Consider the following 16,121-nt stretch of genomic DNA (forward strand, 5'->3'; position numbering starts at 1 on the left):
GTGGTTAGATATCTTTACCACTGGATTACCTCCCTTTTTATTTTATTAAGTTAAAAATTTGTCTCGGAAAAATCTCAATTTCTTTGTAGATAATGACACTTTTCAAGAAAATATAAAATTTCAAATCGTATTAATTTACCATAGAGAACCCTTTCCAAAAATATTTATGTGGAGTGATTTCTTCCATATTGGTTGTGACGGAGCAAATACTGAATCAAGCAATTGGCGGAGAGATCTAATGAAGCGAGGAAGGTCTGTTGTGGGATTGTGTTCCAGCACGAATTGACCAGTCTCTGCGATCAGTAAAACACACACCAAGCTGAGATGGCAGAACGCCTTGTCTGTGTACTGTGGGATGTTTGTGATGGAAGTGGTCAATATTGGATGGAAGTTAGAGTCTTTCTCTACAGAAATTATAGATGACTGTTGTGTGCTGTAATTAAAATCACACAGCTTGCTGAAATTGGAAGAGGGAGAGGGAGGTAGAGAGAGAGGGAGGGAGGGAGGGAGGGAGGGAGAGAGAGAGAGAGAGAGAGAGAGAGAGAGAGAGAGAGAGAGAGAGAGAGAGAGAGAGAGAGAGAAGAGAGAAAGGGAGAGATAGAGGGAGGGAGGGAGGGAGAGAGAGAGAGAGAGAGAGAGAGAGAGAGAGAGAGAGAGAGAGAGAGAGAGAGAGAGAGAGAGAGAGAGAGAGAGAGGGAGGGAGGGAGGGAGGGAGAGATAGAGATTGAGAGAGAGAGAGAGAGAGGGAGAGGGAGAGAGAGAGAGAGAGAGAGAGAGAGAGAGAGAGAGAGAGAGAGAGAGAGAGAGAGAGAGAGAGAGAGAGAGATTTTGCTCTGTCTGTCTATCCACTACATGTATGTATTTTATGTCAGTCCGCCTGTCCCACATAATGTTTTATTGTTTACCGAATAAAACAAAAGTGCATCCCCTCAGAATACGGAGCTCAAATTTTGTATATAGTTTTTATCATTATACAATTACAAATAACGTTTTGACTTTTATGGAAATTGCTCGCTCCAGACAGTGCACAACGACTGGTACATCAAAGGTCGTGGTATGAGCTACCCTGTCTATAGGATGGTGCATATAAAGGATCCCTTGCTACTGATGGAAAAATGTAGCAGGTTTCCTCTCTAAGACTATATGCGAAAGTTTACCAAAATTTTTACATGCAATAGCCGATGATTAATATGTCAATGTGCTTTAGTGGTTTTGTCAAACAAAACAAACTTCGTTTTAATGGGAATTTATTCAAGGGCCACAACTCTGTCAAATATGGAATTTATCAATTCTGAACGTGAACTGTTTTAACATGCCGCTATACCACCAAGGTTTCTGGCATGCCCGTCACGGGTCCGGTCTCTGGATAGCCAGGGATCTGACCCGGGATAGAATTGCTTCACCAGTACTCTCTCAATGCTTGCTTTGTTTATTTATTTAATTTTATTATTTGTTTATGTGTTTTGTAATCTTTTGTTACTTTCAGAATTCCATGCAGGAATTACTCACTAGAATGGAGACCGCAGAAGCTCGATTCGTGAGGTATTGTTTCGAAAAAATAAGAGAAAAAAAAAGAAAAAAAAGAAAAGATATATATATATATATATATATATATATATATATATATATATATATATATATATATATATATATATATCCCTGTCTCTATCTCTATCTATATCTATCTTTCTATATCTATATCTATATCTATATCTATCTATATCTATATCTATCTATCTATATCTATATCTATGTCTATGTATATGTATATCTATATGTATATCTATCTATCTATCTATCTATCTATCTATCTATCTATCTATCTATCTATCTATCTATATATCTATCTGTATATCTGTATATCTATCTATCTATCTATCTATCTATCTATCTATCTATCTATCTATCTATCTGTCTATATCTATGTCTATGTCTATATCTATGGCTATGTCTATGTATATCTATCTGTATATCTATCTATGTCCAAGGGTTGTTCTGATTTTCGAGGGGATGGGGATTGAGGATTCTGAAAGAAGGACATCTTAAACTAATGACATCTTCCACCCGGTGCTATTAACATATACAACTGGTATATCAAAGGCCGTGGTATGCGCTATCCTGTTTGCGGGATGGTGCATATAAAAAAGATCGCGTGCTACTAGTGGACAAATGTAGCGAGTTTTCTCTTTAAGACTATTTGCAAAAGGTTACCAAGTGTGGCATCCATTAACCGATGGTTGATAAATCGATGTGCTCTAGTGGTGTCTTAAACAAAACAAACTTAGACTATACATCACAATTACTAAATGTTTGACATCCAATAACCGATGATTACTAAATGTTTGACATCTTTAAACAAATAACCGATGATTCAATAAATCGATTTGCCGATGATAGTTTGCTATGTATCTTTAAACAAAACAAACTCTCTAAGACTATATATCAAAATGACTAAATGCTTGCCATCCAGTAGCCGATGATTGATAAATCGATTTGCTATGGTGGTATCTTCATCCAGTAGCCGATGATTGATAAATCGATTTGCTATAGTGGTATCTTCATCCAGTAGCCGATGATTGATAAATCGATTTGCTCTAGTGGATTCGTTAAAGAGAACCAACTTTAACTATTGACAGGTGCGTGAAGCCTAATGAAAACCAGACACCTGACGAGTTTGACGATGACAAGGTTCTTGAACAGCTGACGTACAACGGCATTTCCGAGGTGGCACAGATCCGAAGGCTCGGCTACCCGGTCAGATTCCGATACCAGGACTTCTTTGAGAGGTATTATCACTTGGGGACATGGGGCGGGACGTAGCCCAGTGGTAAAGCGCTCGCTTGATACGCGGTCGGTCTAGGATCGATCCCCGTCAGTGGGCATTGGCCTATTTCTCGTTCCAGCCAGTGCACCACGACTAAGACTATATGTCAAAATTGCCTAATGTTTGACATACAGTAGCCGATGATTAATACATCAATGTGCTCTATGGTATCGTTAAACACAAAACCTTTTTTTTTACATGGGGCCACTCAGAAGTGTCAGTGGGTTCGTGAGTAGACGAACCATACGATGTTTTGTGTGAACAGTTTCTTTTGTTTAACGACATCACTAGAGCACATTGTTTAATTGATTATAGCCGATGATTAATTAATCACTGTGCTCTGTTGGTGATGTTAAACAAAACAATCTTGAGTGAACTTTATCTCTGCTCGTGGGTCTGGACAACGTTGTTTGAATTAATCGGACCAGTAAACGAAAAGATGATTGAAAGAACGTACGAACGAGTTAGCGAGTGGACGAATGAATGACCGACGGACCGAATGAATGAATGAATGAATGAATGAATGACCAGTTAACGAATGCATGAATGAATTAATTGATGAATTAACTGATAAATGTAAAACGTGATAGTAGGTATCAAACAAGGAATTTGCATGTCCGTTTATGCGAATAAATGTTATTTTAATTTGTCAATTATGTTTAATTTTTGGGGGAGGCTGTTGTAGTTGTTGTTGTTGTGATGTTCTTTTTGTTGTTGGGGTATTTATTTATTTATTTATTTATTTTAAAACGGATATCAACGCGATACGATAAACCTTTTGGTGATCAAAGTACAGTGTCATTTTATATTTGATTTTTAGATCTATGTGATGACGTTTTTTTTTTTTAAATCGGATATCAGAGCGATAAGATAAACTGTTTGGTGATCGAAATACAGTATCATTTTAAATTGGATATCAGATCTATGAACTACCGTGGTCTTCTTTTTCTAGATACTACCTGTTGTATCCTGAGTGCAGAAATATACCAAAGAAATCTGAGGCCGCTGAAGCCATTTTGACAACTGTTGATGCTGACCAATCATTGTACAAGCTGGGCAGAGAACAGGTTGGTAACCGTTGGTTTATCTTAAATGGGGAGGACCTGGCTTATTTGGCAAGGAGCTCTGATCTGGTACTTACAAAACTGTTAGTCTAGACTCGAGACTCTAGTAGAGTCTAATCATTGTAGCAGCTGGGCAGAGCACAGGTTGGTAACCATTGATTTATCTTACATGGCATCTGATGTTGTCCATGGAACTTGGCTAACTTTTTGCTGGCAGTTGGTAGTCTGAGCCTAGCATAAGCTGAACATGGTGGTGTTGCATGGAAACCTGGATGGACATAATTACCAGACAGACATTTTGGATATCGAAGGTATTCAACATTTCAAAAATAATTGTGCACTTGCCATGCGTCCCATAATTATTGATAACTCCAGGCCATGTGCTGTGCTCCATCACTTGCAGATAAAGGCCACTGAGCAGATCCCTTGCCCAGCGAGGAGTTCATATGTTAATCCTGTCAAACATTTGTGGGATATTTTGGGTCGCAAAACGAAAGCCATAGAACTCCCAAGGCAGCTAGCCTAAGAAATCCATGGAATATGGCACACGATCTAATCCCACAGTCGACGATCAGACGACTGGTCACAAGTATCAGAAGACGTGTCCAGAATGTCATCCATATGAGAGGAGAGTACACCAGGTACTGAACATGTGGCATACTAGAGGAAGTGACTCTGATGTCGTCCGTGTTAGGTAAGTGTACACCAGGAAATGAACATGTGGCATTTTCGAGGAAGTGACTCTGGTGTCGTCCATGTTAGAGGGGTGTACACCAGGAAATGAATATGTGGCATGTTAGAGGAAGTGACTCTGATGTCGTCCGTGTTAGGTAAGTGTACACCAGGAAATGAACATGTGGCATTTTCGAGGAAGTGACTCTGGTGTCGTCCATGTTAGAGGGGTGTACACCAGGAAATGAATATGTGGCATGTTAGAGGAAGTGACTCTGATGTCGTCCGTGTTAGATGAGTGTACACCAGGAAATGAATATGTGGCATGTTAGAGGAAGTGACTCTGATGTCGTCCGTGTTAGAGGGGTGTACACCAGGAAATGAATATGTGGCATGTTAGAGGAAGTGACTCTGATGTCGTCCGTGTTAGGTAAGTGTACACCAGGAAATGAACATGTGGCATTTTCGAGGAAGTGACTCTGGTGTCGTCCATGTTAGAGGGGTGTACACCAGGAAATGAATATGTGGCATGTTAGAGGAAGTGACTCTGATGTCGTCCGTGTTAGATGAGTGTACACCAGGAAATGAATATGTGGCATGTTAGAGGAAGTGACTCTGATGTCGTCCGTGTTAGAGGGGTGTACACCAGGAAATGAATATGTGGCATGTTAGAGGAAGTGACTCTGATGTCGTCCATGTTAGAGGGGTGCATACCAGGAAATGAATATGTGGCATGTTAGAGGAAGTGACTCTGATGTCGTCCATGTTAGAGGGGTGTACACCAGGAAATGAATATGTGGCATGTTAGAGGAAGTGATTCTGATGTCGTCCATGTTAGATGAGTGTACACCAGGAAATGAATATGTGGCATGTTAGAGGAAGTGACTCTGACGTCGTCCGTGTTAGAGGGGTGTACACCAGGATATGAATATGTGGCATGTTAGAGGAAGTGACTCTGATGTCGTCCATGTTAGAGGGGTGTACACCATGAATTGAATATGTGGCATGTTAGAGGAAGTGACTCTTATGTCGTCCGTGTTAGAGGACGGAACACCAGGAAATGAACATGTAGCATGTTAAAGGAAGTTACTCTGGTGTCGTCCATGTTAGGTGAGTGTATACCAGGAAATGAATATGTGGCATGTTAGGGGAAGTGTTTCTGATGTCGTCCATGTTAGAGGGGTGTATACCAGGAAATGAATATGTGGCATGTTAGAGGAAGTGACTCTGATGTCGTCCATGTTAGAGGGGTGTACACCTGGAAATGAACATGTGGCATGTTAAAGGAAGTGAATCTGAAGTCGTCCATGTTAGCTGAGTGTACACCAGGAAAAGAATATGTGGCATGTTAGAGGAAGTGACTCTGATGTCGTCCATGTGAGATGAGTGTACACCAGGAAATGAATATGTGGCATGTTAGAGGAAGTGACTCTGATGTCGTCCATGTTAGATGAGTGTACATCAAGAAATGAATATGTGGCATGCTAGAGGAAGTGACTCTGATGTCGTCTGTGTTAGATGAGTGTACACCAGGAAATGAATATGTGGCATGTTAGAGGAAGTGACTCTGATGTCGTCCATGTTAGATGAGTGAACCCCAGGAAATGAATATGTGGCATTTTAGAGGAAGTGACTCTGATGTCGTCCGTGTTAGAGGGGTGTACACCAGGAAATGAATATGTGGCATGTTAGAGGAAGTGACTCTGATGTCGTCCGTGTTAAAGGAGGGTACACCAGGAAATGAACATGTGGCATGTTAGAGGAAGTGACTCTGGTATCGTCCTTGTTTGATGAGTGTACACCAGGAAATGAAAATGTGGCATGTTAAAGAAAGTGACTCTGATGTTGTCCATGTTAGAGAAGTGTACACCAGGAAATGAATATGTGACATGTTAGAGAAAGTGACTCTGATGTTGTCCATGTTAGAGAAGTGTACACCAGGAAATGAATATGTGACATGTTAGAGGAAGTGACTCTGACATTGTCCATGTTAGAGGAGGGTACACCAGGAAATGAATATGTGGCATGTTTTAGTAAGTGACTCTGATGTCGTCCGTGTGAGAGGAAAGTACACCAGGACATGAATATGTGGCATGTTAGAGGAAGTGACTCTGATGTCGTCCGTGTGAGAGGAGAGTACACCAGGTACTGAACGTGTGGCATGTTAGGGGAAGGACTCTGATGTCGTCCATGTGTCTGACACGGTTTTGATTTGTAATTCCAATTGTAAAATTAGTTATTATAATGCATTAAAAATAATAGGTTTTTTTTTCTATCTCTCTTCTGTCTGATTCAAATTGTAACTTACTTACCCCCCATCTGATTTGGACACATCCACCAGGGGATGTCGGAGAATGTGCCCAAGACAGTCGTGCGTGAACCGTCTGTGGGTGTAAGCACGAATCAAACGCTTGATTGATTGATAGATTAATTGATTGATTGATTTAACACCTAGCTTATATAGCTTTGTGTTTTTTTACAGGTATTTCTCAAAGAAGAAATCAACGATAAGCTGTCGCTGAGACTTGTAACAGCTAAGGAAGTAGAAGAAGAAAGATTGAAAGAAGAAAGAAGAATAGAAGAAGAAAGATTGAAAGAAGAAAGAAGAATAGAAGAAGAAAGATTGAAAGAAGAAAGAAGAATACAAGAAGAAAGAAAACGAAAAGAAGAAGAAGAAAGGAAAACAAAAGCTGGGATCTTGAAAAAGGAACTAAAGGTTTGAGCAGTCAGTTAACGATTAAATGAATGAATGAATGAATGAATGAATGTTTAACGACACCCCAGCACAAACATACACATCAACTATTGGGTGTCACAAACGGTAAGTATATGAAAGTCTCAGGACCCTGTTGTTTCAGACCGTGAAAATAGACACTATGTTTGCTTAATCTAAAAACCTGTATCGTACTATTTCTAAGTTAAAATGGAGTGAAACGAGAGTCATTGAAGGTTGGGAAGGGGAAGTATCCAATAAAACGTACTACAGATCATCTCCACATCCATTTGGGGCGGGGTGTAACCCAGTGGTAACGCGCTCGTTTGATGCACAGTCGGTCTGGGATCGATCCCGTCGGTGGGCCCATTGGGCTATTTCCTGTCACAGCCAGTGCTCCACGACTGGTATATCAAAGACCGTGGTATGTGCTACCCTGGCTGTGGGATGGTGCATATCAAAGATCCCTTGCTACTAACGGAAAAATGTAGCGGGTTTCCTCTCTATGACTGTGACAAAATGTCCATATGTTTGACATCCAATAGCCGATGATTAATAAACCAGTGTTCTCGAGTGGTGTCGTTAAACAAAACAAACATATCCATTAATTGTCAGAGGTAGGCCTACGTGTACTTAATTTCACAACAAATATTACAAACACCAGAAATGTTCGGAAATGGATAAACTAGACACTAAAATTAAGTAATGTCTTATTATGAATTATTGAAAACAGATCTAATAGTGAAAAATACGCTGTAGTATTCAAAATCTAGGGCCTGACACTTTAAATGACGGGAAGAAATAAGGCGAAGATCTAATTCAATTAATTACTACCGTAGCTATGTCTATATAAAGTGCACGATGTAATGTGGGATTAAACATCACTAATGTGGGGTCTGACACTTTAAATGACGTAAAGATATAATGCGGGATTAAACATCACTAATATGGGGTCTGACACTTTAAATGACGGGAAGAAATAAGGCGAAGATCTAATTCAACTGATTACTACAGTAGCTATGTCTATATAAAGTGCACGATGTAATGTGGGATTAAACATCACTAATATGGGGTCTGACACTTTAAATAAGGGGAAGAAATAAGGTGAAGATCTAATTCAACTGATTACTACCGTAGCTATGTCTATATAAAGTGCACGATGTAATGTGGGATTAAACATCACTAATATGGGGTATGACACTTTAAATGACATTAAGAAATAAGGCGAAGATCTAATTCAACTGATTACTACCGTAGCTATGTCTATATGAAGTGCACGATGTAACGTGAGATTAAACATCACTAATATGGGGTCTGACACTTTAAATGGCAGTAAGAAATAAGGCGAAGATCTAATTCAACTGATTACTACCGTAGCTATGTCTATATAAAGTGCACGATGTAATGTGGGATTAAACATCACTAATATGGGGTTTTTGTTTCTGTATAATCAACAGCCTTTCCTGGATCCAATAGTCGAAGTCCAAACGCCAGCATCAAGTATCATTGTTAACAACATAAACCCAAACTCACTTTTATATTCGAACCCGGATTCTGCCTCGGCCTCGACTTTGGGCTCGAGCTCGGCCTCGGCCTCGGGCCAGAGCTCACAGAAAACCACAGAAACAAAACCTGACATAGACAGCGGTGGTCATGGGAACTCCCCACCTCTACCGTCAAGAAATGACTCAGCGAAGAGCAAAGAAGAAGAAGTGGAAACAAAACAGAAGACAGCGTAAGAATTCAACTGTTACTAATTTTCTTAACTGATATATCAAAGCCCCTGGTATGTGCTGTCGTGCCGGTGGAAAGGTCAATCTATAAGATCCCTTACTACTAATGAAAACCTGTCCTGGACGGAGGGGCCGACGGAAGTCGATATCTGCGCCCATGACAAGCGTGTGCTACAACAGCTTGCTCTGGATATGCAATTTAAGCCCTTTGACCTGACCTGATCTAACTAATAAAAACCAAAACATACTGGGCTCCCTGTAACACTAAGTCAGAGGGTGGGATGTAGCCCAGTGATAAATCGCTCGCCTGATGCGCGGTCAGTCTAGGATCGATCCTCGTCGGTGGGCTCATTTCGGCTAGTTCTCGTTCTAGCTAGTGCACCACGGCTGGTATATCAAAGGCTGTGGTATGTGCTATCATGTCTGTGGAATGATATATAAAAGATACCTTGATACTAATAGAAAATATAAGTTGAGAGTGGTGGTGGTGGTGGTGGTAGTGGGGGGGGGGGGGTTACAACGCGACTGTCGAGTTGGCAATCTCCGTCGTGACAGTTAACAGTTTGAGTTTAGCATTAGAAAATGACGTTTTGTTATTATTATACAGGTTCTGGGACATCTTCCGAATTGTTCATCGGGAACTTCCTATCAAAGACGTGTATGAACAAATACCAATGAAAGCATTAAACAAAACATGACGTTTTCTTCTTATTATTAAACAAGTTCTGGGACATCTTCCAAATTGTTGATCGGGAACGTCCTGTCAAACACGTGCACAAACAAATGCCAATGAAAGCTTTAAAACATGACGTTTTTTTTTTATTATACAGGTTCTGGGACATCTTCCGTATTGTTGATCGAGAACTTCCGGTGAAAGACGTACACGAACAAATGCCAATGAAAGTGTTGAAACTGGTTTTCTACCTTTTCTTCTTTCTCGTATTGCTCGTCGCCTGTGTGGGCCAGAAAGTCAGCCTCATGGTGCTTCTGCCAAGTTTAGACGATAAAAATCAAGTACGTCAATGCAATATCCTATACTCAACACAGTTAATTAAGGACCAGTAGTTTTGCTAATTCTTTGCTAGTGTTATTATTTTGGCACATTTTCTTAAAGGGACATTCCTGAGTTTGGTGCAATTTTTAAGATGTTATCGACCAACAAAGACGTTTTAGCGATTGTAACAAGCGTTCAGCCTTCGTTGACAGTTTTCTTTGTCACCAAGAGACAAATACTCACATGGTGCTTCTGCCAAGTTTACACAATAATACAAATCCAAAGCTGTCGGAGAAGGAAGTACAACAACAAGTACGTCAATGCACTAACCTATACTCAACAGTTAAATAAAGGGACATTCCTGAGTTTGCTGCATTGTAAGATGTTTCCGACTAATAAAATATTTCTACGATTAAACTTACATATTAAATATATTTTCTTGTTTAGAATATCATTATCTGTATATTTAATGTGTTTCTGGTCGTCTTAATATTTGTAATAAGCCCAAACTGGATTTTGTTTTCAGATAATTTCGTACGTAAGAAAAAATGTATTTTAAGAAATAAAATTAAATTTAACCTAGTACAAATATTAGAACGATCAGAAACACGTTTAATATAAAGCCACTAATATATTATGCAGAAAAATATATTTGATATGTAATTACAATCGTTAAAAAGTCTCTGTTAGTCGATAACATCTTAAACATTGCAGCAAACTCAGGAATGTCCCTTCATTAGAAAGGTTATAATGTGGAAGGTTGTCAACCAGAACCAGCGATGTTCAAACCCACCCCGCCTGTGTGACCCAACGCAACGCAACGCAACGCACCGCACTTCTGCCACACCACCACGATACCGCACCGTACCTCACCGCACCGCACCGCACCACACCACACCACACCTCAACGCACCGCACCGCACCGCACCGCACCACACCGCACCACACCACACCACACCACACCACACCACACCTGATCACACCACACCGCAACGCACCGCTACGCACCGCATCGACTAATAAAGACTTTTTAACGATTGTAACGAGCGTTCAGGCTTCGTTGACAGTTTTCTTTGTCATCAAGAGATAAATACTCATAAAAAAGGGAGCTGTTACGTACATAGGCAATAGAACACCCATGGCCCTACCTTGCAGAGGCGGATTCAAGGGGGAGGGGAGACCAAGCGACCCATTCCTGAGTTCGCTGCAATTTTTAAGATGTTATCGAGATTTTTAGCTATTGTAATTACATATCAAATATATTTTTCTGCATAAAATATTAGTGGCTGTATAGTAAACGTGTTTCCGATCGTTCTGTTTGTACTAGGTTAAATTTCATTTTATTTCCTAAAATATATATTTTTTGTACATATAACATTATTTGAAGACAAAATCCAATTTGGGCTTCTTACAAATATTAAGACGACCAGAAACACATTTAATATACAGACACTCGGATATACTAAACAAGAAAATTTATTTAATATGTAAGTTTAATCGTAGAAATAGTTTATCTTACTACGCTGCAAACTCAGGAATGACTCTTTAATTTGTTTTATCCCCGATGACTTCTCAGTCTCGTATGTAGGGAGTTTAGTAGAGACAGGTCTAGACTTTTGCGAGAAACGTTTGTAGAGGTTGAAGCCAAACAAATATTGAAAAAGAAATGCTGTAGCAGACGTATTGTGGTTCCGACCCCTGACCCCCCCCCCCCCCCCCCCTTAGTCATACGCGAATTCGGCCAGGTTCTTTCCACGATGGTTCGAGACGATGCTTGTCATTGCTCTAGTAATGTCGGTAAACAAAACAAACGTTTTATGCTTGTCATTTCTCTAGTGATGTCGGTAAACAAAACAAACGTTTTATGCTTGCCATTTCTCTAGTGATGCTGTAAAACAGAACAAACGTCTTATACTTGTCATTTCTCTAGTGATGTTTTTAAACAAAACAAACTTGTTATACTTGTCATTTTTCTAGTGATGTCGGTAAACAAAACAAACGTTTTATGCTTGCCATTTCTCTAGTGATGCTGTAAAACAAAACAAACTTGTTATACTTGTCATTTCTCTAGTGATGTCGTCAAACAGAACAAACGTCTTATACTTGTCATTTCTCTAGTGATGTTGTTAAACAAAACAAACTTGTTATACTTGTCATTTCTCTAGTGATGCTGTAAAACAAAACAAACTGTTTATACTTGTCATTTCTCTAGTGATGTCGGTAAACAAAACAAACGTTTTATGCTTGTCATTTCTCTAGTGATGTTGTTAAACAAAACAAACTTTTTATACTTAGAATTGTTGTTTAAATCATTACGTTTAAGAAGACGCTCCAACGTCTATACCTCCCCCCCCCCCCCCCAGAAAGGAAGAATTTGTGTTTTCTAAAACCATTTTTAGACAAACAAACCGAACATATCTAGTGTCCCTTAACTAATGTTGTCTAGTGTATTAAATAATATATATTTTAATAAATGTGTGCGTGCGTGCCTGAGTCGTAGAACGCATTCTCTGATTGTAGTTTTATCTGATTGTGTTTTCCCTTTCCAACCACTGCACAACGACTGTCTGGTATGTCAAAGGGTGTGGTATGTGATGTCATGTCTATGGGAAAGTTATTATAAATGATACATCACTGCTACTAGAAACATGTAGCAGGTTTTGCAGTGAAAACCACGAGTCAGAATTACGAAATGTTTGTCGTGAAGTAGCCGATCATTATTAAATCAATGTGATCTAGTAGTGTCGATAAATAAAAAATAGGTATGTTATAGTAACAATGTCTGCTGCTAACGTTTCATTAGAAAGACTATAATATGAAAGGTTGTCAGCTAGAACCGGCGGTGTTCAAAGCCAGATTAAACCTCCAACCCTGCTTCCCCCCACCCCACCCCCCCCACCCCCCCCCCCCAAAAAAAAAAAAAAAAAAAAAAAAAAAAAGAGAAAAAAAAGAGAGAAAACCCCCCCCCAGCAACACAACACACCACACCACACCAACAAAAATAACAAAAACTTACAGAAAGAAATAAAGAAAAACAAACAATTAAAACAAAAGAAAACAAAAACAAACAAAATACAAAAACGCAACCAAGCAAACAAACAAACATATATTTTTAAAATATCTGCACAAAAAATAAATAAAAATTATGTTAATTTCTCGAATTATATAGCTTTTCATCACTCCTGCTATAACCTTCTACAACGCCCCTCCCCCCCCCCCCCAAAAAAAAAAAAAAGAAGAAAAAAAAAAGAAAAAAATATATATATAATGGAATAGAATATACTAAACTTGAATAGACTAGAATAGAATAGAAAGTAGAACAGAGTAACATAAACTAGAATAGAGTAGAACAAAGAAGAATCACAATAATAGAAAATAGAACAGATTAGAATAGAAAGGAGAAATAACAGAAAATAGATCAGAATAGATCCGATGAGAAGAGAGTATAAATAATAGATAATTAATATAATAGAATAGATTAAAATATCAGCACTCGATACTATAGTTAATCTGACCTCAGATACAAGATCGTGTTTCTTCTTGTGTTGTAGGACAGTGCTAGATACCTGCTAACTGTCGTCGTCGTGGTCGTACCGTATGCACTGACGTCGTTCATGGCATTTTTCAAGTGGCTGTTTGGGGGCGTTGGCATGCCGTCACTTTCAACATTTTGTCTGGTAAGTACTTCGAAATATTCTGGAATAAAATAATAAAACACTTTTTATTGCTGACATGTTATATATATGTACACACACACATACACACACACACACACACACACACACACACACACACACACACACACACACACACACATATACACACACACACACATACAAAATCAAACTACGATTACTCGAACTTACTTGAAGGGATTTCGAGTTTTTCAAGAAAACTGCATTGCAACTGGAAGCTTTTGCTGGATATTGTAAGAAGATATTACGATTTCGTCATGGAATACGTTTTCCTTCAAATAGAATAAAACAATTTTCAATATACAGTGTACTTTAATAACAATGTCTGTAATATCACGTTTACGTTATGAAATTACTCTTTGTTCCTGCTAAAAAAAAAAAAAAAAAAAAAAAAAAAAAAAAAAAAAAAAAAATAATATAATAGCATTGTATATGATTCCTGGCTTTTAAAACCATTTTAAATGTACTTGATTGACTGTTGTCGGTGGTGTCGTGGTTAAGCCACTGGACATAAGGATGGTAGGTACTGGGTCCGTAGCGCGGTACCGGCTCCCACCCAGAGAAGACTTTTAACGACTCAGTGGGTAGGTGTAAGACCACTCCACCCTATTTTCTCTCACTAATCCACTGTCCTGGACAAACAGCCCAAATAGCTGAGGTGTGTGTGCCCAGGGCAGCGTGTGTGAACCTTAATAGGATATAAGCACGAAAATAAGTTGAATTGAAATGAAATACTTTATTTGATGTATTTATTGATTGTATATATGTCATTCCAGGCATTCGTCATGGAAACACTTCATTCGTTTGGAATGTGTCTGCTAATATTCCGTATTCTGCCCTTTGCCGACCAGTTTACCGGCATTGCACTTATTAGTTCTGTGGCCGCGCTGCCTTGTCTGTTGAGACTCATCAGCTGTCACGACGTCAGACAGGAATCGGATCCTCATCTCACCGCCAGAGGAAACAAAACCTGCTGTCTGAACATGAGAACATGCTGCAACTCGAAATGCGGACGAGTGACGAAGACCTTACTGGACATTGTCGTTCTCCTGGCCCAGCTATCCGTCATTCCATCCATCGTAATGTGGGATTTACTAAAGAAAGGTTCCGAAAGCAAAGAGACCATACCAATCCTGACCGTCACGGCAGCATTTGTGTTTGTCTCTTTTGGAAACTGGGAAAACTTCACGGACGATCGGTTCTTCTGCAAGATCAAACCACGTGGCGTTGGCAGCTTCATCCTGAAGGCTCGCTACGAGCTGCAGGAAGGACGGTCAGGTCTGTTCATGCTGACCCACCTGTGGAAGATCATCCTGACCACCATTCTGGCTTACTTCTTCCAGGACAATCTCAGTTTCGATCTGCCGTCCACCATGAAGTCTCTCACCGACTCCGGGAACGACCTGCTTACCATCGGGCCTGTGTTCGGTCTGGTATTTTCAAGCCTCGTGGCCTACTATATAGGCTACATCGCCTGCAAGCTACGGATGCAGAACTTCTCCTTCTCCGTGCCACTGGTTCTGTCCACGCCTGTGGCCTACTGCGTGTTTGTTCTCAACAGCCAGTACAATATGCTGCGCTACATCATGACCGACAGCTCCTCGAAATATCCAGGTCTGATGGAGAACTGGCACCACTTGGTGGGCGGGATTGTCTGGTGGCTATCTCTGCTCTGGCTTACACGTCATATCTGGTTTCCGCGACAAGAAAATTTGGCTAAATTTGAAAGGTTAGTAAAAATTGAAGGTAAACGCGTCTGCAACCTAATGCCCCCCTCCCCCGCCCCTGGTGAATATCTCTCTCTATATATAAATAATATCTATCCATCCATCCTTCCATCCATCCATCCATCCATTCCTTCCTTCCTTCCTTCCTTCCTTCCTTCCTTCCTTTCTTTCTTTCTTTCTTCCATCCATCCATCCATACATACGTTTCTGTGCATCATTAAAATCTCAGTGATACCTACATGTTTATATAAGTCAAAATGTTTTGTTTGCCATGTATTTATTATTAATAAGGGGCAGGACGTTGCCCAGTGGTAAAGGGCTCGCTTAATGCGCGGTCGGTCTGGGATCGATCCCCGTCGGTGGACACGCTTCAGCCTGTGCACCACGACTGGTACATCAAAGGACGTGGTATGTGTTATCCTGTCTATGGAATTATGCATATAAAACATCCCTTGCTACTAATGAAAACATGTAGCGGGTTTCCTCTCTAAGACTATAATAATTACCAAATGTTTGACATCCAATAGCCGATGATTAATAATCAATGTGCTCTAGAGGTGTCGGTAAACAAAATAAACTTTCTTTTTATTATTATTATTACTATTTTAAGAGTGCAATGGTCCAGTCTGGTCTTCTCAACCTAAAGTGTGGTCTATACCATGCTTGGTACGTCGTCGGTGACGTCATAACAGAACAATA

General features: G+C 39.8%; 1 protein-coding gene across 4 annotated transcripts in view; it reads left to right on the plus strand.

Annotated features, from left to right (window-relative positions):
• The window catches only part of LOC121385560, a 93,130-nt gene that overhangs the window by 46,855 nt on the left and 30,154 nt on the right, over positions 1-16,121 (plus strand). For all 4 annotated transcript variants that reach the window (XM_041516280.1, XM_041516281.1, XM_041516279.1 and 1 more), the window contains 8 exons: positions 1,487-1,542; positions 2,637-2,786; positions 3,777-3,891; positions 7,043-7,276; positions 8,731-9,008; positions 9,837-10,020; positions 13,552-13,677; positions 14,472-15,424. In XM_041516280.1, the coding sequence (XP_041372214.1) occupies positions 1,487-1,542; positions 2,637-2,786; positions 3,777-3,891; positions 7,043-7,276; positions 8,731-9,008; positions 9,837-10,020; positions 13,552-13,677; positions 14,472-15,424 (2,096 nt within the window). The remainder of the gene's footprint in view (positions 1-1,486; positions 1,543-2,636; positions 2,787-3,776; positions 3,892-7,042; positions 7,277-8,730; positions 9,009-9,836; positions 10,021-13,551; positions 13,678-14,471; positions 15,425-16,121) is intronic.

The sequence above is a fragment of the Gigantopelta aegis genome, chromosome 11 (assembly GCF_016097555.1).
Source record: "Gigantopelta aegis isolate Gae_Host chromosome 11, Gae_host_genome, whole genome shotgun sequence".
NCBI classification, from domain to species: Eukaryota; Metazoa; Mollusca; class Gastropoda; order Neomphalida; family Peltospiridae; genus Gigantopelta; species Gigantopelta aegis.